Source organism: Chiloscyllium punctatum, chromosome 7, assembly GCF_047496795.1.
Source record: "Chiloscyllium punctatum isolate Juve2018m chromosome 7, sChiPun1.3, whole genome shotgun sequence".
NCBI classification, from domain to species: domain Eukaryota; kingdom Metazoa; phylum Chordata; class Chondrichthyes; order Orectolobiformes; family Hemiscylliidae; genus Chiloscyllium; species Chiloscyllium punctatum.
This window is the reverse complement of record NC_092745.1, coordinates 74993308-75013805: the sequence shown is the minus strand read 5'-3', so window position 1 is coordinate 75013805 and position 20498 is coordinate 74993308. Positions and strand designations below refer to the sequence as shown.

The following is a 20498-nucleotide window of genomic DNA, read 5'->3' as shown; positions in this document are numbered from 1 at the left end:
GATTCATATTATTGTTGCACTTTATTAATTACATTGTGTTTGATGCCTTTGAAACAGTCAGCAAAAGCTTTGAGGTTGGTTTATCTAATGCTTACCCGTGTTTATACACAGTTCTGATACAATTGACTTTCAATACAGCCCTTGGAGTTTGTAGAGAAGAGTCACACTGAACTCGAAACATTAATTTTGTTTCTATTTCCATAGATGACAGACCTGTTGAGTTTCTCTGGCTCTTTGGGAGCACAGTGGCTCAGTGGTTAGCACTGCTGTTTCACAGCACCAGGGTCCCAGGTTCGATTCCGGCCTTGGGCGACCGTCTGTGTGGAGTTTGCACATTCTCCACATAGTGGGTTTCCTCCCACAGTCACAAAGATGTGCGGGTCAGGTGAATTGGCCATGCTAAATTGTCCATAGTGTGCATCAGTCAGAGGGAAATGGGTCTGGATGGGTAACTCTTCAGCGGGTCGGTGTGGGCTTGTTGGGTCAAAGGGCCTGTTTCCACACTGTAGAGAATCTAATCTAATCTTTGCTTTTATTTTAGAAACTTCCAGATTTAGCTGTATATTGTTTCATTTTTGCTTTTATTTCCCATGGAGGACAGAAGGTCTGAAAATTTGAAGAAATTGTGGATTAAATTAAATAAGATTAAATGTGTTTGCCTAGCAACTGATTTTGAGAGCATTATAGAGCCTGCACATGCACTCATGATATCAGCTGATGCATGCATCATTTTTTAAAACCCATTAAAAACAATCATTTTGTCTTAAAATCCTACCTTTGAGCAGTAGGCAGTGTTTGATTTCAAGGGTTTGTGAAGCAAGAGAGGAAGTGCTCTAGCAATGATTTGTTAGCTTCATGTTGCAGTCCATCTTGACCAACTACATTTGCCCTGTAGACGAGAAGTTCAGTAATGGATTTTGTAGAGCGAGTTTTGAGAAGATTTGTAGCTCAGGTTGAGGTTCTGCATGTAGGTTTGTTCGCTGAGCTGGAAGGTTCATTTCTAGACATTTCATCACCCTACTAGGTAAAATCTTCAATGAGCCTCTGGGCGAAGCACTGCTGATAATTTCTGCTTTCTCTTTATATGTTTAGGTTTCTTTGGCTTATTTCCACAGGAAATGACATCACCAACCCAAAGAAACCCAAACATATAAATAGAAAGCAGGAATTATCAACAGTGCTTTGCCACTGAAGATGTTACCTAGTAGGGTGACGAAACGTCTGGATGTGAACCTTCCAGCTCAGCAAGCAAACCAACATCCAGATTCTGCTGATTTCAGTGATTGATATTATTGCCATATAGAGTTTGCGCTGCCCAGCTTATTAAAGAGGCACAAAGATTCACATAAGTTCAAGTATAAATCATATAAATTTATATTTAAAAAAATACAAGTTATCAAATTATTGCTTGGCTCACTGGTTAGCCAGTGCAATTCTTTACCTGGAATATTTTATGTAGTTTTGGTCTCCTTACCTGAGGAGGGATGTCTGAGCTGTGGAGAGAATGCGACAAAGGTTTAGCAGACTATAGCTGGGATGGCAGGACTGACATTTGAAGAGACACTGGATCGATTATACTCATTGGAGTTTCAGAGAATTAGAGTGGATATTATAGAAACCTATCTTATTCTTACAGGACTAGACAGGGTGGCTAGACGGGCAAGAAGGATGTTTCTGATGACCCAGCAGTCTAGAAGCAGGGACCACAGTCTAAAGATACTGGTAGGCCATTCAGGATTGAGATGAGATATTTCTTTACCTGTAGAGTGGTGATCCTTTGGAATTCTCTGCCTAAGAAAGCAGTCGACTCAAAAACGTTGAATGGTTTCAAGAAGGTGTTAGATCTACTTCATAGTGCTAATGGAATCAAAGGTTATGGGGAGAGAGCAGGGATCAGCCGTGTTCATGGTGAGTGGTGCAGTGGGCTAAAAGGAGCGAATGACCTACTCCTGCTCCTACTTCCAGTTCACGGGACACAACGGGTGTCCAGCTTATGTACAGACACTGACTGTTCACTCCTTTAGACTTTCTGGGCACAAATATCACAGCAACAGTGTAGAAGATCAGCAACTGCACAGGTAGTCAGAACACGTGGTCGCTATAGGAACAAAAACCTCAGTTCACTTTTCAAAGGCCTGGATTTCAGAGGAGTGTCAACCTTCTGCTGATCCCCTGTCCACCACCTCTTTCAGAAATGATCGAAGGGAGCTCGACATTCCTCAGAGGAGATTCGATCAGAGTTGCTTCAGAAATGTGACACTGTACTTTTGTCACCTAGAACTGTCGAACACAATGTACTCCCTTAACCCAGCAGACAGCTGCCATCTCCTGGAATTTCAAGGTCCTGACAGCCCCTTTGACAGCTGCGATCAGTGGGGTGGGGGGGGTGGAAGTGGAATGCCAGATGAACAGGGAGTGGGTGGCAGCTGGATTGAATGGCAAATAGGAAGGAAGCAGAGTGTTACGGTACAAGGTTGCAAGGTGAGTGATGTAGTGTTGAGGGTAGGTTAGGGTTGGGTTAGATCTAATAGGGGCAGGGGATTTTGGATACTTAGTTTGGGGATGGTGGCGGTTTCAGATCTGGAGGTGGTGCATGGCTGGTAAGAGAGATGGGGTTCAAGTTATTGTCTGAGAAGAGTAACTGTTTAGGGATGTGTAATTGGGGATGGATGAGATCATTTTAATAGCTAGTCAGGAGCTAGACTATAAATTTAATAGTCTAGTTTTTCTTGGTTAAAAATCTCACAACACTAGGTTATAGTCCAACAGGTTTATTTGGAAGCACTAGCTTTCAGAGCATTGATTAGATTACTTAGTGTGGAAACAGGCCCTTCAGCCCAACAAGTCCACACTGACCCTCCGAAGAGCAACCCACCCAGACCCATTCCCCTACATTTACCCCTTCGCCTAACACTACAGGCAATTTAGCATGGCCAATTCACCTAACCTGCACATCTTTGGACTGTGGGAGGAAACCGGAACACCTGGAGGAAACCCACGCGCACACTGGGAGAATGTGCAAACTCCACACAGACAGTTGCCCGAGGCAGGAATTGAGCCCGGATCTCTGGCATGGTGAGGCAGCAGTGCTAACCACTGAGCCACTGTGCTGCCCACCTGCTGAAGGAACAGTGCTCCGAAAGCTAGTGCTTCCAAATTAACCTGTTGGACTATAACCTGGTGTTGTGATTTTTAACTATTTTACTTAAATTCGACTGGTTTTGATTAAATTTCAATTTGCCAGGCAATTGCTTCTGAGCTGTTATGATGGGATTCTGCAGTGTCCCCTTGATCAACTTCCACCTACACTGGAATAAAGATGGCTCAGTGGAAAATCTGGGCCATTATACTTCAAATGTCTGGAACTTTCCCTACTAAACTGATCCAATCAGAAAAGATGGCAGCACCAGAATTAGTTCTTGTGTTACAACCCTGCTTTTTTTTTGTTATTATAATTTCATGAAATGTGGGCTTTACTGGCAAGACTGCCATTTGTTTCCCATACATTCCTACCCTTGAACCAAGGACATTTAGGAGTCAGTCACATTACAGGAGCCACATGTAAGCCAAACCAGGAAAGGAGAGCAGATTTCCTTCCCCAAAGGTCATTGGTGAGAATGGGCTTTTACAGCATTCAGTGATACTTTCATGGTTTCTGCTTCTGAAATCCAACTTTCAATTCCAGATTTCATGATTGAATTCATATTCCTTCAGTGGCTGAACTGAGATTTGAACACCTACCCCAGATTAAAGGCATGAACCTCGAGATCACTTCTCCAGTTACATTGTCACTTCACTAATATTTACCTATATTTAAAATAGGTTAATGTTTGTTGCATTGTTTAACTATCAGTCTTGTTTAAAAATACACATATAATGAACTAAGCTTCACTTTTAAATGTATGAATCTTTAGGAATTCAGTGCAAAACCTAACCTTTATCTGTCTGTTAGCTTCATTCTCCATTGAATAGGAAGAACAAACAGAGAATAGTATGGTAATGAAAATTACATTTGCTTTTTAAATTTTTACAGATATCATGATTGAAGAATTGGTTGAGTTTGGACCACTTGATTTATTTATGCTTCGAAAGAGTGAATATCTTTCGAAGAGCTCACCCTGGAAATTTTTGGTTGCAAAACAGCTGGCGAGTGCATTGAGCTATCTGGTAAGATTGCCACATTTACTTGATTACTGTAACATCTAAAGGGAAAGTAGGTCTAAATAATTCCAGTAGTACCAATCTTTGATAGGATATTATGCTCCCTTTGCATGTGTATCTATAGTTGAGACAGAAAGTTATTTTTGTTGATATATTCATGGGATGACACTGCTGGCTGGGCTAGCATTTATTGCCCATCCCGAATTGCTATCGAGAAGGTGGTGGTGCTGCAGTCCATTTGAACTAAGTGCACCCACAATGCTGTTAGGGAGGAAGTTGCAATTTTTGCCTCCATAGTAGTAACGGAATGGTGCCAGTTTCCAAGCCAGAACGGTGAGTGGCTTAGGGGGGGATCTTGCGGGTGGTGGTGTTCCCATGCATCTGCTACCCTTATTCTTCTTGATGGAAGTGGTTGTGGTTTTGGAAGGGGCCATGTAGGGATCTTTGGTAAATTTCTGCAGTGCATCTTACAGATAGTACACACTGCTGCTACTGAGTGTTGATGGTGGAGGGTTGTGGAAGGTGCCAATGAAGCAGGCTGCTTTGTCCTGGATGATGTCAAGCTTCTTGAGTGTTATTGGATCTCTACTCATCCAGGCAAGTGGGAAGTATTCCTTCCTTCCTTGACTTGTGCCTTCTGCGTGATGGACTGACTTTGGGGAGTCAGGACATAAGTTACTTGCCACAATATTCATAGTCTGTGACCTGTTCTTGTAGCAACAACACTTATTCGGTGAGTTCAGTTTCTGGTCAATGGTAATCCCCCGGATGATGATGTTGCTAATGAATGTTAAGAAGTGATGGTCAGATTCTGTTTTGTTGGAGATGGTCATTGCTAGGCACTTGTGTGGCATGAGTCTTGCTCTCAATTTGTAAGCTCAAACCTGGATATTGCCCAGGTCTTGTGCATTTGAACAAGGACTTCCTCGCTCACTGAGGACTTGCAAATGGTGCTGAGTATTGTGCAATCATCAGCGAGCATCCCCATTTCTGATCTTATGAGGAAGCAGCTGAAGATGGTTGGGCCTAGGACATTACCCTGAGCAATTCCTGCAGAGATCTCTCGGAGCTGAGATGACTGACCTCCAACAGTGCCCTTTCTGCAAGATAAAACCTCCAACCAGCGGAGAATTTTCCCCAGATTCGCATTGACTCTTAGGGCTTCTTGCCCCTATACTCAGTGAAATGTGACCTTTATGTCAAGAGCAATCGCACTCACCTCCCCGCTAGAGTTCCTCTTATCTTTACAGCTTTGAACAAAGGCTATGATGATGTCAGGAGCTGAGTGGCCCCAGTGAGACCAAAAATGAGGAACACTTATTGGTCTTTGCTGAACAAGTGCTGCTTGATCTCACAGTTGATAGCACTTCCATCAGTTTACTGATGATGGAGAATTGAATGATGAGACAATATTTGGTGGCATTAGATAAGCCCTAGTTTTTGTCTACATGGCTTAGCTGGATGTCCTTCCACATTGTTGGGTAGGTGATAGGATTGTAATTTTACTGGGACAGCTTGGCTATTAGTGCAGTAGGTTTAGGAACACAAGTTGTCAGTACTGTTGGCAAAATGATATCAGGGCCCATAGTCTTTGCAGTATTGAGTGCTTTCAGCCATTTCTTGATAACACATGGAGTGAATTGAATTGGTTGAAAACTGACATCTATGATGCTGGGCACCTCTGGAGGAGGCTGAGATGGATCGTCTGCTCTGTCCTGCTGGCTACAGATTGTTGCAAATTCAGCCTTATCTTTTGGACTGATACGCTGGACTCCCCCATCATTGAGGGTGGGGATATTTATGGAGCCACTGCCTCCAGCGAGATGTTTAATTGTTCAGCGCCATTTATAACTGGACGTGGCAGGGCTGCACAGCTTAGATCTGATCTGTACTTGTGGAATCACATAACCCTGTCTCTCTTATGCTCTTTGCTGTTTATACTGTTTGGTGCTCAAGCATTTCAGTTTTGTAGCTTCACCAAGGTTGATTTATCATGTTCAGGTATGTTTGCTGCTGCTTCTGGCATGCTGTCCAGCACCTTTTATTGAACGTTTAAATAGTAGAGACATAGGATGGATGGATAGATATTTAGAGCATTGTTTGATACATTTGAAAGCCAGGAATTGTTTCTGCTTCTGGGATCTTGTGGAGTGAATTATGACGTGGAAAAGTTAGACTTCAGGTAGACTTATCAACCTTTTCTCATTTCATACTTTCTTATACTTAGTGCAAGTGGAGATTATCTGATTTCATCCATTTTAAGTGTCAATGTTGAGCTAACAGAGATCATTTTTGTGAACAGGAGGACAAGAATTTAGTGCACGGCAATGTGTGTACAAAAAATATTTTGCTGGCAAGACAAGGGATTGAAAATGATGGAGGTCCGTTTATCAAACTGAGTGACCCAGGTGTTCCAATAACAGTGCTCTCCAGAGAAGGTAATATTTCCATAAAGTTGTCAAATTCCACATTTTACAAGTTTTTAAATCGAAATGGAGTATCTTGATGTATATTCTGGAGAGAATATGGCATCATTTTAGTGAAACTAAACAAAGGAATATATAGCCGTCACTTAGAATTTCCTCACCTAGTCGTACACATTTCCTGTGAAGTTTCCTGCCCTGTTGTGGCAAACATAAAGGAAGCAAATTTAGGCCTTTGCCCAAAGTTAATGTTCATGGGAGTAGATGTGAGAGTGGCAGAGGTTCAGATGTGAACTAGATTGGGCTTTACAATGGAAGAATAGAAAGTCCAAGTCCGATCATTCTGAAAGTAACAGAAAGCAGACCGTAACTAAATAATGTGAACCCTTAGCACTGTCATGAAGGCAAAAATTAATTTTGCCATGGCAACTGGCTCGAGTGAAAAATAAAATTCTTTTGGTTAAAATATTGCAATGCCTCCTCACCAGTATATTGTGCTTGTCAAATTATGGCATGTAACTTGTGCTTTGTGTTCTTATTTTATCAGTTTTTAATCTCTGTCTTGGCAGAGAAGACACTGGATATGAACCAATTGATAATATTATTCACCAAAGATTAAATCCCGCTCTGTGGCATTAGCTGACAGAAGCCTGGTGGGAAGTAGACTCATTATCATAGGGCTCAGTGTTACAATGCAAAGAAGAACCATAATTAGGCAGATATCCTTTAACATGTGAGGAATTGAACATAAAAGTTATGCTTTTATTGTTATGCTTTAATTTTACAGGTTATTACTGAAACCACATCACAAATGCCCTATCCTTATTTTGTCCCCTTAAGAACAGATGCAAATGTGTCATAGATTGTTCAGAAGTGGTTTACTAGATTTTGATACCTGGAATTAGTGGGTTATTCCATGAGGAACGAGTAGACAGGCTGGAGCTTAGAAGAGCAAAGGGTGATTTGTTTGAACTGAATAAAAATCTGAATGGTCTTGACAAGGTAGACGTGAAAAAGATGTTTACTTCTGTGGGTGAGTCCAGAACAAGAAGACGCTGTTTTAAAATGCGAAGGGTATTCCCTACCGCGCCTGAAGATTGTGCAACTTTGCAACTCTGTCCTTCAGAAGGCACTGAAGGTGGAGTCATTGAATATTTTAAAGGCAGCAATTGATATATTCTTGTTATTGGGGGTGGATGTGAATGAGGAATTCAAAACACAGAAATCGATCATCAGCTTATTGAATGGTGGAGCAGTACGAGGGGCCGAATGGCCTATTTCAGCTCCGATGTTGCATGGACTGGTAAATGGTCTACCTATTCAATGCAGATATTCTCCCAATAAACAATGTGAAGCTTTAAACCATGTTACAATTAGAAATTGAGAGCAATGGTATTTTCAAACATTGACATGTAGACACCAAGACTGGCTGCTTTTAAACAGCTGGGTAGCTGCCTAATTATGGTTCTTCTTTGCATTGTAACACTGAGCCCAATGATAATGAGTCTACTTCCCACCAGGCTTCTGTCAGCTAATGCCACAGAGCGGGGTTTAATCTTTGGTGAATAATATTATCAATTGGTTCATATTCAGTGTCTTCTCTGCCAAGACAGAGATTAAAAACTGATAGAATGAAGAACACGAAGCACAAGTTACATGCCATAATTTGACAAGCACAATATACTGGTAAGGAGGCATTGCAATATTTTAACCGAAAGAATTTTATTTTTCACTCGAGCCAGTTGCCATGGCAAAATTAATTTTTGCCTTCGTGACAGTGCTAAGGGTTCACACTATTTAGTTACGGTCTGCTTTCTGTTATTTTCAGAATTCCATTAGCTTCCTTGATTATATGCTTATACCTGCATTCTAACCTTTTGTAACTCCAGCACTAGAAAATAGAGACCTTTGCATCTTCGAGTTCTGCAATCTTTCACCATTTAAGTAATACACTTTTTTAGTATTTCCTGTCAAAGCAAACAACGTCATATTTTCCCATATTGTGCTCCAACTACCAAATGTTTTCCCACTTGCTCAACCTGTCTATATCTGCCTGCAAACTTTTAGGTCGACTGCACAACTTGCTTTTCCTACCTATCTTTGTATTGTCTGCAATTTTAGCTACAATGCCTTAGCTTCTCCTACATACATCATTGATGCAGATTGTAAGCTGGAGCCCCACCACAGACCTGGGTTGGACTCCCACTTGTCACCTGTTAACAATTAGATAAAAAGCCATTTATGCTTATTCTCTGCTTTCAACCAGCTACCCAATCTTTTACTGTGTTAGCTATATACCGTGAGATCTTATTTTCTGCTATAATCTTTGGCGTGACACTTCACTTGAATTTACAGAAGGCATTTGGTACAAATTCCCTGACGCATATTACCATTAATTCAACAAACCTCATCTTTTAAGAAAATTCTTCATTTTACAGGCATCTAATTGGGATCAAGAAGGAAATTTGTAGGAGCACATTCTCCAGGTATTTCATAGTTTTATGGATGTTTCTGTTCCAGAATGTGTGGAGCGTGTTCCATGGATTGCTCCAGAATGTGTAGAAGATTCCAAGAACCTGAGTATTGCTGCAGACAAATGGAGCTTTGGGACAACCCTGTGGGCCATTTGCTATAATGGAGAGGTGCCTCTTAAAGATCGGAGCTTGGCAGAGGTTGTCCAATCATAAGTAACATATCATATGCTCATCTGTCCTTCTCACTCCCTTTTTCTAGAGCTATATATTTTAATGCTGTGCCACATGCCTTAACGTTATGTTTTTATCGCACTATTCCATGTCTACATTTTCCTTCAGTCTACATGTAGACACAGAAATTTATAGCCAGGCCTGTATAAAAATGACATTGTGGAAATATTACTGCTAACTTCAGGTCCTCTATTCTTTTTGACATTTTTTTAATGCACTTTTTTGGCAGCAGCTGAAATTGCTGTGCTCAAAATAGGATTGTAGAAATGTAAAACCAGTATTTATTCACAGTAACAAGATTAAATTTGATTGCATATTTACTTCCTTCACTGCTGCACAGTGATAGGTGTGTGTACCATCCACAATAAATACTGCAGTGACTCACCAAGGTTTATTTTGACAGCACCTTCCAAACTTGTGATTTCTACCACCATGAAGATCAATGGCAGCAGATGCATGAGAACACCAGCATCTGCAGATTCTCGGCCAAGCCCCACAATATCCTTACTTGGATCTCTATCGCCATTCCCTCACCATCACTCCAAGATTCTGAGACTCCTCCTTTCTTAACAATCCTGTGGGTGTACTTGCGTCATATGGTCTACAGCGGTTCAAGAAGATTGCTCATCTGGGCAATTGGGATTGGGCAAAAAGTGCTGGTAGTTGTGATCCCCACATCCTGTCAAAGAATGTACCCTCTTAGGGGAAGATTCAGCCAGTCATTTGGATTATGAAGTCTGAGCATGTGCTATGCATATCATTTCTCAAGGAGCTGTCAGTGCAAGTCAGTCAACTTTTTTTTTATTCAATCAAGGAAAGTGGTCACCCAACATTTATTGTCCATCCTGGGTTGCCCCTCAAGAAGATGGTTGTGAGTTGGCTACTTGAACTGCTGCAGTTCATATGCTGTGGTTTGATCCACAATGCCTGTAAGGAGAACATTACAAGATTCTGACCAGGAACAGTGAAGGCATTGTAATATATTTCTGAGTCAGGGTGGTAAGTGCCTTGGAGGGGACCTTGCAGGTTGTGGTTTCCCATGTACCTGCTGCCCTTGTCCTAGACGGACATGGCTGTGGGTTTGGAAGGTGCAGTCTAAGGAACTTTGAATTTCTGCAGTGGATGTTGTAGATAGAAAACACTTTTGCTATTGAGTCTCAGTGGTGGATGTTTGTGGATGAGATGCCAATCGAATGGGTTGCCTTGTCTGAGGAACATTTTGTTCTTAGCTTATATCAATTTTCAATCCAAGGTATTTTTTTGGAATCATTTTGGAGGTAAAAATGCTATGACAATAGACAATAGACAATAGACAATAGACAATAGATGCAGGAGTAGGCCATTCTGCCCTTCGAGCCTGCACCGCCATTCAATATGATCATGGCTGATCATTCCTAATTAGTATCCTGTTCCAGCCTTATCTCCGTACCCCTTGACTCCACTATCTTTAAGAGCTCTATCCAATTCTTTCTTAAAAGAATCCAGAGACTGGGCCTCCACTGCCCTCTGGGGCAGAGCATTCCACACAGCCACCACTCTCTGGGTGAAGTAGTTTCTCCTCATCTCTGTCCTAAATGGTCTACCCCGTATTTTTAAGTTGTGTCCTCTGGTTCGGCACTCCCCCATCAACGGAAATATGTTCCCTCCTGCCAGAGTGTCCAATCCTTTCATAAGCCTATACGTTTCAATCAGATCCCCTCTCAGTCTTCTAAACTCAAGGGTATACAAGCCCAGTCGCTTCAGTCTTTCCGTGTAAGGCAATCCTGCCATTCCAGGAATTGACCTCGTGAACCTACGCTGCACTCCCTCAATAGCCAGAATGTCTTTCCTCAAATTTGGAGACCAGAACTGTACACAGTACTCCAGGTGTGGTCTCACCAGGGCCCTGTACAGCTGCAGAAGCACCTCTTTGCTTCTATACTCAATCCCTCTTGTTATGAAGGCCAGCATGCTATTAGCCTTCTTCACGACCTGCTGTACCTGCATGCTTGCCTTCATTGACTGGTGGACAAGAACACCCAGATCTCTCTGAACAGCCCCTTTACCTAATTTGATACCATTGAGGTAGTAATCTGCCTTCCTGTTCTTGCCACCAAAGTGGATAACCAGACATTTATCCACATTAAACTGCATCTGCCATGCATCTGCCCACTCACCTAACTTGTCCAGGTCACCCTGTAATCCCCTAACATCCTCATCACATTTTACCCTACCACCTAGCTTTGTGTCATCAGCAAATTTGCTAATGTTATTGCTGATACCATCTTCTATATCATTTACATATATTGTAAAAAGCTGCGGTCCCAGCATGGATCCCTGCGGTACCCCACTGGTCACTGCCTGCCATTTCGAAATGGAGCCGTTAATCACTACCCTTTGTTTCCTATTAGCCAACCAATTCTCTATCCAATCTAGTACTTTGCCCCCAATCCCGTGCGCCCTAATTTTACTCACTAACCTCTTGTGTGGGACTTTATCAAAAGCTTTCTGAAAGTCCAGGTACACTACATCCACTGGATCTCCCTCGTCCATCTTCCGAGTTACATCCTCAAAAAATTCAAGAAGATTAGTCAAGCATGATTTCCCCTTCATAAATCCATGCTGACTCTGTCCTATCCTGTTACTATTATCCAGATGTGCCGTAATTTCATCCTTTATAATAGACTCCAGCATCTTTCCCACCACTGAGGTCAGACTAACTGGTCTATAATTTCCTGCTTTCTCCCGCCCACCCTTCTTAAAAAGTGGCACAACATTAGCCGCCCTCCAATCCTCAGGAATCGACCCCGATTCTATTGAACTCTGGAAAATAATCACCAGCGCATCCACGATTTCCCGAGCCACCTCCTTCAGTACCCTGGGATGCAGGCCATCAGGTCCCGGAGACTTATCAACCTTCAGACCTAACAGTCTCTCCAACACCAAATCCTGGCAAATAGAAATTCCCTTAAGTTCAGGTCCTTCAGCCACTGTTACCTCAGGGAGATTGCTTGTGTCTTCCCCAGTGAACACAGATCTGAAGTACTCATTTAATTCCTCTGCCATTTCTTCGTTCCCAGTAATATATTCCCCTGCTTCTGTCTTCAAGGGCCCAATTTTTGTCCTAACCATTTTTTTGCCTTGGACATACCTAAAAAAGCTTTTACTATCCTCCTTTATATTCTTGGCCAGTTTACCTTCGTACCTCATTTTTTCTCTGCGTATTTCCTTCTTACTAATCCTCTGTTGTTCTTTAAAAGCTTCCCAGTCCTCCGTTTTCCCGCTTATCTTCGCTAAGTTATACTTTTTCTCTTTTAACCTTATATGCTTCTTTACTTCCCTTGTCAGCCACGGCCGCCCATGTCTCCTCCTGGGATCTTTCTTCCTTTTAGGAATGAACTGATCCTGCATCTTCTGCATTATACACAGAAATATCTGCCATTGTTCCTCCACGGTCTTCCCTGTTAAGGTATTATACCATTGAACTTTGGCCAGTTGCTCCCTCATAGCTCCATATTTCCCTTTATTCAACTGAAATATTGTCACTTCAGATTGTACCCACTCCCTCTCAAATTGCAGATTGAAGCTTATTGTATTATGGTCACTACTTCCCAACGGCTCCTTCACTTCGAGGTCACTGACCAATTCTGGTTCGTTACACAATACCAGATCCAGAATCGCCTTATCCCTGGTCGGCTCCAGCACCAGCTGCACTAAAAATCCATCTCTGAGGCACTCCACAAAGTCTCTTTCTTGAGGCCCGATACCATCCTGATTCTCCCAGTCTACCTGCATGTTAAAATCCCCCATAACAACTGTAGTAACATCTTTGCGACAAGCCAATTTCAGCTCCTGATTTAACTTACCTCCAACATCCAGACTACTGTTTGGGGGCCTGTAGATGACTCCCATGAGGGTCTTTTTACCCTTAGTGTTTCGAAGCTCTATCCACACTGACTCTACATCCCCTGACTCTAGGTCCGCCCGCGCAAGGGACTGAAATATCCTCCCTTACCAACAAGGCCACCCCACCTCCTCTGCCCGTCAGTCTATCCTTACGATAACACATGTAGCCTTGAATATTCATTTCCCAGGCCCTGTCCCCATGAAGCCACGTCTCAGTTATCCCCACAATATCGTATCTGCCAATTTCCAAAAGAGCCTCAAGCTCATCCACCTTGTGTCTAATGCTTCAAAAATTTTATTGTGGTAAAATTCATGTATTTTTAAAACACATTTCTATGACAGTGAGATAGAAGAGGGAATATTGTCCTGATTTGGCTCCTGCTGTAGCCATATAGAAACTTCAGGAACCAAGCAATACTGGGACGAAGTTTGAAATAGTGTCCCTTTGAGTTTGTATTCTTTTGTCATTTGTGAAAGTCAATGAATTTTGAAACTAACTAATTAGTTCACCTGTGTTTCATTAACTATTGGAAAAAGCTAAACAGGCCAGTTTATTTTCTTTTTAAAATTGAATTTGGAAGAATTTTTTTTATGGGCAGCATACTGGAAAGTATCATGAAGGTGGGATGGGAGGAAAGAATCTGGTTAATGCATATAATAGAGTCCATCTGTGGCATTTCAATTTTTTCTTATTTCTTCTTTGGTTGTGGGTAGTGTTGGAAAGGCTAGCAATTATTGTCAAACTCCAATTGCTCTTGAGCTGCATACTTGAACTGCTGTAGTCTCTGCAGTAGGTAAACCCATTGAGCTGTTAGGGAGGGAGATCTGGTGTCACTGAGCTAAAATCTTGGGTGCACTTACTTGCTTTTTAAAAAGGAGACCTAACGTGTTTTCATTGATGATTACTACGACTTTGACAACTTTATGCAAGACTGAAAGAAGGGAGAAAATGTCTTCAAATTTGCCTTCTACAATTTCTAGTATTTCAAACCATAAAATTATTACCACGCACTTTACTTATTTCATTTTCCAGCTCCTCTTTCCATGTGATACTCTGTTTTTTTGTACTCTGATGCAATGCACACTTTATAATAAAATATTTTCCTGTTTGTTTATGATACAGAAAGAGAGGTTCTACGAGGCTCAGTGTAAGCTCACCCCCCCATCCTCCTGTAAGGAACTGGCTGAATTAATGCAACAGTGCATGACCTACAATCCACCCGAGCGACCATTCTTTCGAGCTATCATGAGAGATATCAACAAGTTGCAAGAGCAGAGTAAGAGACTGTAATAACGGGTGAAATCAGATTCTGCATGTCGTCAAAAGTCAATCTTTGTAACCCACCAATACTGCATACATTTTCAGATCTGAATCCCTTTGATTTGGTCTTGAAATACTGTCACTTCAAGTGTTTAGGGATCTTCTCCCATTTGGATGTTGACTGACTGAAATTCAATGGGATTTCTATTCTTCTTAAGAAAAGACTGGCAGAGGAGGGGGAAAGAATTATCCCATCTTCCATACAAGAAACGAAAAAGCACTATCAAAGCATACCAAAGTTCAAGGTTTTTTCTTGTTCCTGTACAGAATTGGTTGTTTTTGATCAGTTAATTAACACAAAGGTATGACTGAAGTTATTTCACTTCAAGAGGAATTACAGGTGCAGACACAAGTCATTATGCAGTGCTGTATGTTTAAGCATAGCTAAAATCTGAACATGATTTTGTTTGAAATTGAGTATGCCATTAAACAGTTACTGGTGCAATATAAAAATACCAAAGAAAACAAATAAGCTATCATCTGATCTTTAACTTTTGGTTTTTTTTATTTTATATTTCTGGTCAGATCCAAATATAATTCCGGAAGATAAACCAAAGGCAGAAATTGATCCAACTCACTTTGAAAAAAGATTTCTGCGAAGGATACGGGATTTGGGTGAGGTAAGCAGCTCATTTCATTTGCATATATTTTTGATACTGAATTGAGAGATAATTCTTTAAAAAAGATTCTTTTTAGATTAGATTACTTACAGTGTAGAAACAGGCCCTTTGGACCAACAAGTGCATACCGGCCCTCTGAAGAGCAACCCACCCAGACCCATTCCCCTACATTTGTCCCTTCACCTAAGGGTACAGGCAATTTAGCATGGCCAATTCACCTAACCTGCACACTTTTGGACTGTGGGAGGAAACCGGAGCACCTGGTGGAAACTACGCAGACACGGGGAGAATGTACAAACTCCACACAGATAGTTGCCTGAGGTTGGAATTGAACCCGGGTCTCTAGTACTGTGAGGCAGCAGTGCTAACCACTGAGCCACCGTGTTGCTTTTAAATTAATGAACAAAATTTGAAAGGCCATACTGCAAGGAATCGCCAAGGTTGACCAAAACTGGGCTGGGAAAAAACATAAATATGGATTGGCTTATACAAAACTTGATACTTGGATACCCACAGATGTTTTGATAGAGGGGATGATTGAGGCGAATAAACAGTTTAAAGTTTTCAAATATTGCAGGAGAGTAACTGTGTGACACTATTATGGAGTGAATTGGATCTTGACGCATTGATGTTATTTGCTTCAAATTTTATGAATAATGGATGATGTAAGTACTAACAGGTTCATGATAACATAAATTAACAAACATTAACCTACACTTGAGATCAGAAGGGTTTTATTCCTTCCAAAAAATAATAAACTTAGATTAGGTTCTCATTTAAAACAATGTTGAGATTTTGTGGAAAATCTGATCAAATATTTGGGTGAGATTAGCACTAAAAGTCAATATAAATACAGTAATTAACACTGATTCAATGCTGTGTGAAACCTAATTAAGTTTGAAACTACTGGAGCAGGGAACTACCTTTTTAAGGAAGTCAGTTGTGAAAAACATCTTAACATTTTATAATGTAAGGTTAGATAGATATGCAGGACCGTTGCTTAATTTACTTTGGGAGCCATGAGGAAAGTTTGCAGAATATTTTCTCAAACTAGCAGATAAGTTGTGTAAAATCCAACAAACAGAAAATTGTGAATAACACATGAAAATAAATAAGCCTGATAAATTCAGTGGCTTTTTTTTTAAGATTACACATATTTTGTAATAATTAAAAGTTATTGACGCTGGTCATTTAATGTATAGTTAAGTTGTGTTGTAACGGTTAAGATTAGAGTGGTGCTGGAAAAGCACAGCAGGTCAGGCAGCATCCGAGGAGCAGGAAAATCGATGCTTTGGGCAAAATTCCTTCATCAAGAATAGAGGCAGGCAGCCTCCAGGGTAGAGAGGTAAATGGAGGGGGGTGTGGGGAGGTGGAGCGGAGCTGGGGAGAAGGTAGCAAAGAGTACAATAGATGAATGGGGGTGGGGATGTAGATGGTAGGTCAGAGAGGAGGGTGGAGCGGATAGATGGGAAGGGAGATTGGCAGGTAGGACAGATCATGAGGACAGTGCTGAGCTGGAAGGTTGGAACTGGGGTAAGGAGGGGAAATGAGGAAACTGGTGAAGTCCACATTGATGCCCTGGGGTTGAAGTGTTCCAAGGCGGAAGATGAGGTGTTCTTCCTCCATGCGTCAGGTGGTGAGGGAGAGATGGTGGAGGAGGCCCAGGACCTGCATGCCCTCGGCAGAGTGGGAGGGGGAGTTGAAATGTTGGGCCACAGGACGGTGGGGTTGATTGGTGCGGGTGTCTCTGAGATGTTCCCTAAAGCGCTCTGCGAGAAGGCGGCCAGTCTCCCCAGTGTAGAGGAGACCGCATCGGGAGCAACGGATACAATAAATGACATTGGTGGATGTGCAGGTGAAACTTTGATGGATGTGGAAGGCTCCTTTGGGGCCTTGGATGGAGGTGAGGGAGGAGGTGCGGTGGCAGGGGAAGGTGTCAGGACGGGAGGGTGGGTTGTGGGGGGAGGGGGGGAGCGTGGACCTGACCAGGTAGTCACGGAGGGAATGGTCTTTGCGGAAAGGGGTGGGGAGGGAAATATATCTCTGGTGGTGGGGTCTGTTTGGAGGTAGTGGAAATGTCGGCGGATGATACGGTTAATGCGAAGGTTGGTAGAGTGGAAAATGAGGATTGGGGGGTTCTGTCCCTGTTATGGTTGTCGGGGTGGGGTTTGAGGGTGGAGGTGTGGGATGTGGATGAGATGCTTTGGAGGGCATCTTCAATCACGTGAGAAGGGAAATTGCGATCTCTAAAGGAGGAGGCCTTCTAGTGTGTTCTGTGGTGGAACTGGTCCTTCTGGGAGCAGATACGGTGGAGATGGAGGAATTGGGAATATGGGATGGCATTTTTGCAGGAGGTAGGGTGGGAAGAGGGGTAATCCAGGTAGCTGTGGGAGTCAGTGGGTTTGTAAAAAATGTCAGTGTCAAGTCGGTTGTTATTAATGGCGATGGAGAGGTCCAGGAAGGGGAGGGAGGTGTCAGAGATGGTCTAGGTGAACTTAAGTTTGGGGTGGAATGTGTTGGTGAAGTTGATGAACTGCTCAACCCCCCCCCCCGCCCCCCCCCCCCTTGTGGCCGAGGTGGAGGAATAAATTCCCTCTCATCTGGATATATTTTGGGTGGGGGAGGGGGTGTTCGCAAAGAACCAGCATAGTGAGTTTATTTATTGTTAGACTGGCTGTAATAAACATCTAGGAGAAAGTGAGGACTGCAGATGGTGGAGACCAGAGGCGCGAGTGTGGTGCTGAAAAAGGACAGCAGGTCTAGCAGCATCCAAGAAGCAGGAGAATCGACGTTTCGGGCAAAAGCCCTTCATCAGGAATCTGAGTAAAACAGCACTGATGGTTGTTATAGAGAAATATTTGTCTAAGATCATGTTTCTATGAGAAAAGAGCCACAAAAAAAAAGCACTGAGAATTTCAGAAGAGATTGTCTTATCTAAAGGTGGAACCAAGGTGGTCTGACACATCTTCCATGTTTGATCAAAAACTAAGCAGATTTTTGGCTGAGATTTGAATTCAAAAGTTCCTTCATGTCAAGCTCCATGATCACTGTCTTGTTATAAACTGTTCAATAAAACATTCTTAGTTAAGTTAGAGATTTGGTAACTGCTGTTCTTTTTGTTTTCATTTTTAAAGGGTCATTTTGGGAAAGTTGAGCTCTGTCGCTATGATCCAGAGGGTGACAACACAGGGGAACTTGTTGCTGTAAAGTCTTTAAAACCAGATAGCAGTGAAGAGCACAAAGCAGACCTCAAAAGAGAAGTTGAAATTCTAAAGACTCTCTATCATGAAAATATAGTGAAGTACAAAGGAATATGCACTGAGGAAGGTAAATGCTCATTATTTGATTTTCTGTTGTGTTTTTGTTTCAAAATTACTTATGTAAAGATAATCATGTGATTTTATATTAATTTAGCCTTGACCGTTGCTACATACTTGCTTGTAATTATACACTGTAATGAACCTACAGAGCTGGGATTTTCTAGGTTCAATCACCAGTTTGGATTCAGTTAGCTAAATTGATTTGGGAAAATGTTCCACAATTGGTGCCAGTGATCTTCTGCTAAGGAGGTGGAAATGTCAGCCAGAGTTTCTGATTGCTATATACTGACACTTGCTGAAATTTTGAGTAGGGTGTTTGATTGAGTTTAGCTACAAAGTACCTCCTAGACATACAAATAGCTACTTTGTGGGTTGCTGACAAATTGCTGATCTGTATCATAGCAGTAGACCTTGCCTACAGGAGAGTGGGTAGAATTTTTACAACTTGTTTCCTGGCAACAACGATGACTGGTGGCTGTATTATCAGCTGCATAAGTCATAAACTGTGGGATTACCTCCCTAAACCTCTCCTCCTTACTCTTCCTGTAAGACACTCTTTAAAGTCTACTCCTTTTTGTTCTAATTTCTTCATGTGTGGCTCACCTTTTACCATGTTAAAGGCACTACAGAAATACAATTTTTTGTTGTTCCTAGATTTTTGTTAGGAATCATTAAACCATTGCTTGTTAAGCCACTTAATTTTGTAAACTGCGTCTAAAGTGAATCACTGAAGATTTATTTGCTTCTGAAAACATGCTGTCCTCTGTCTTTAGTATGTGTTGTATCTATCTTATTAAACATTGTAGAATCTCTGTAAGACATCCTATTACAACTCACTTGGGTAACACACTAGAAATTGACTCCGAGTCATCACAAAAGTTAGAGTTTATAATGTAAGCAAAGTTTCCCCAATTTACCTAACTTTCTGACTCAGGTTGACAGCATACCAGGTTTCTGTACTGAACAAGAATCATTATTTATTACAAATAATTTACTTTAGTTCGGTAAACTATTGTGAACTAGCAGATAATAATTAAAAATTTAATCCCCTTAGTATCACCTCCTTACAGATAAACGGTAAAATAGGTAATTGACGGAGGGGGGGGAGAAAAACCGGAAAAGCGGTCTTTGATTCCAAGTTCTGTTGTCTCAATGATCCTAAGACTCTTGTGCTGGCCAGCATGTTGTTTAAGTCATTCTTTTCTGGATGTTTACACTAGTTAGTAAGAAACACAAGTTCAGTCAGTAAAAAGTCTCTAATTTATCAGTTAAAAGCCACAGTTTACAACAACTCTTAGAAAAATGATAAACTCTTCTTCAGCTTTACAGTGAGTTTTGACCTTCGAGAAGAGGCCATTACTGAGCTGAGAAGGACTGAACACTTCTCTCTCACTCTTTCTCTCTAACATCTACTACCTCCAAGCTATTCAGTTACGTGAGAACCAATCGCACAGTTCTAAGCAGGCAAAACGTCCGTGGAACATTGAACTTTTTGTTACCAGCAAAAGCTGCATCTGCGCACCCCTTCAGCCCCAAATCAAGGGCAATTCAAACTTCAATCTTTGCAAACAACTGTTTATAATGGAAGCTAGGTTACTTGCTTTTCACAACTGCAACCACTCTTCATTGCCAATCCTAGTTGTCTTTGAGGTGGTAGTGAGGAGCTTTCTTGAACTGCTGCATGTTTTAAAATTATTATTTCTCATTTTAGTCTAGTTTTTTTAAAAAGTAGAAAATGAAAAGACAGAATCTTTATAATGCACTGACTGAGTCACAAACTTCTGTCAATGCTGCACAGAAAAATGTCTCTGAGGAAGTGTATATTCCTTTTCTGGCTTGTGCTGAAAATCACACCTTAGGACAGGAATTCAGCATTGTGATGGTATTCATCCTGTCTGTTATTCAATATTGATATGTTTTGTCCTCTACACAATCATTTGATAAATCAATCAGTTTTATTGTTGCTTAAAAATATAGTATAATAATGATTGAAAATCAACAGTGATGACTTAGGGTGAAATAACATGGGTAAATTTTAAATTTCTACTCAGCAATTTGACAGG

The 20498-nt window shown here is 41.5% G+C and overlaps 1 protein-coding gene across 1 annotated transcript in view; it reads left to right on the top strand.

Moving 5' to 3' along the window:
* jak1 (Janus kinase 1) overlaps positions 1-20498 on the top strand; it is a 124290-nt gene that overhangs the window by 98098 nt on the left and 5694 nt on the right. Inside the window, exons 14-19 of the mRNA XM_072574060.1 lie at positions 4034-4167; positions 6464-6599; positions 9105-9256; positions 14298-14451; positions 15021-15115; positions 18250-18442. Of these exons, the coding sequence (XP_072430161.1) occupies positions 4034-4167; positions 6464-6599; positions 9105-9256; positions 14298-14451; positions 15021-15115; positions 18250-18442 (864 nt within the window). The remainder of the gene's footprint in view (positions 1-4033; positions 4168-6463; positions 6600-9104; positions 9257-14297; positions 14452-15020; positions 15116-18249; positions 18443-20498) is intronic.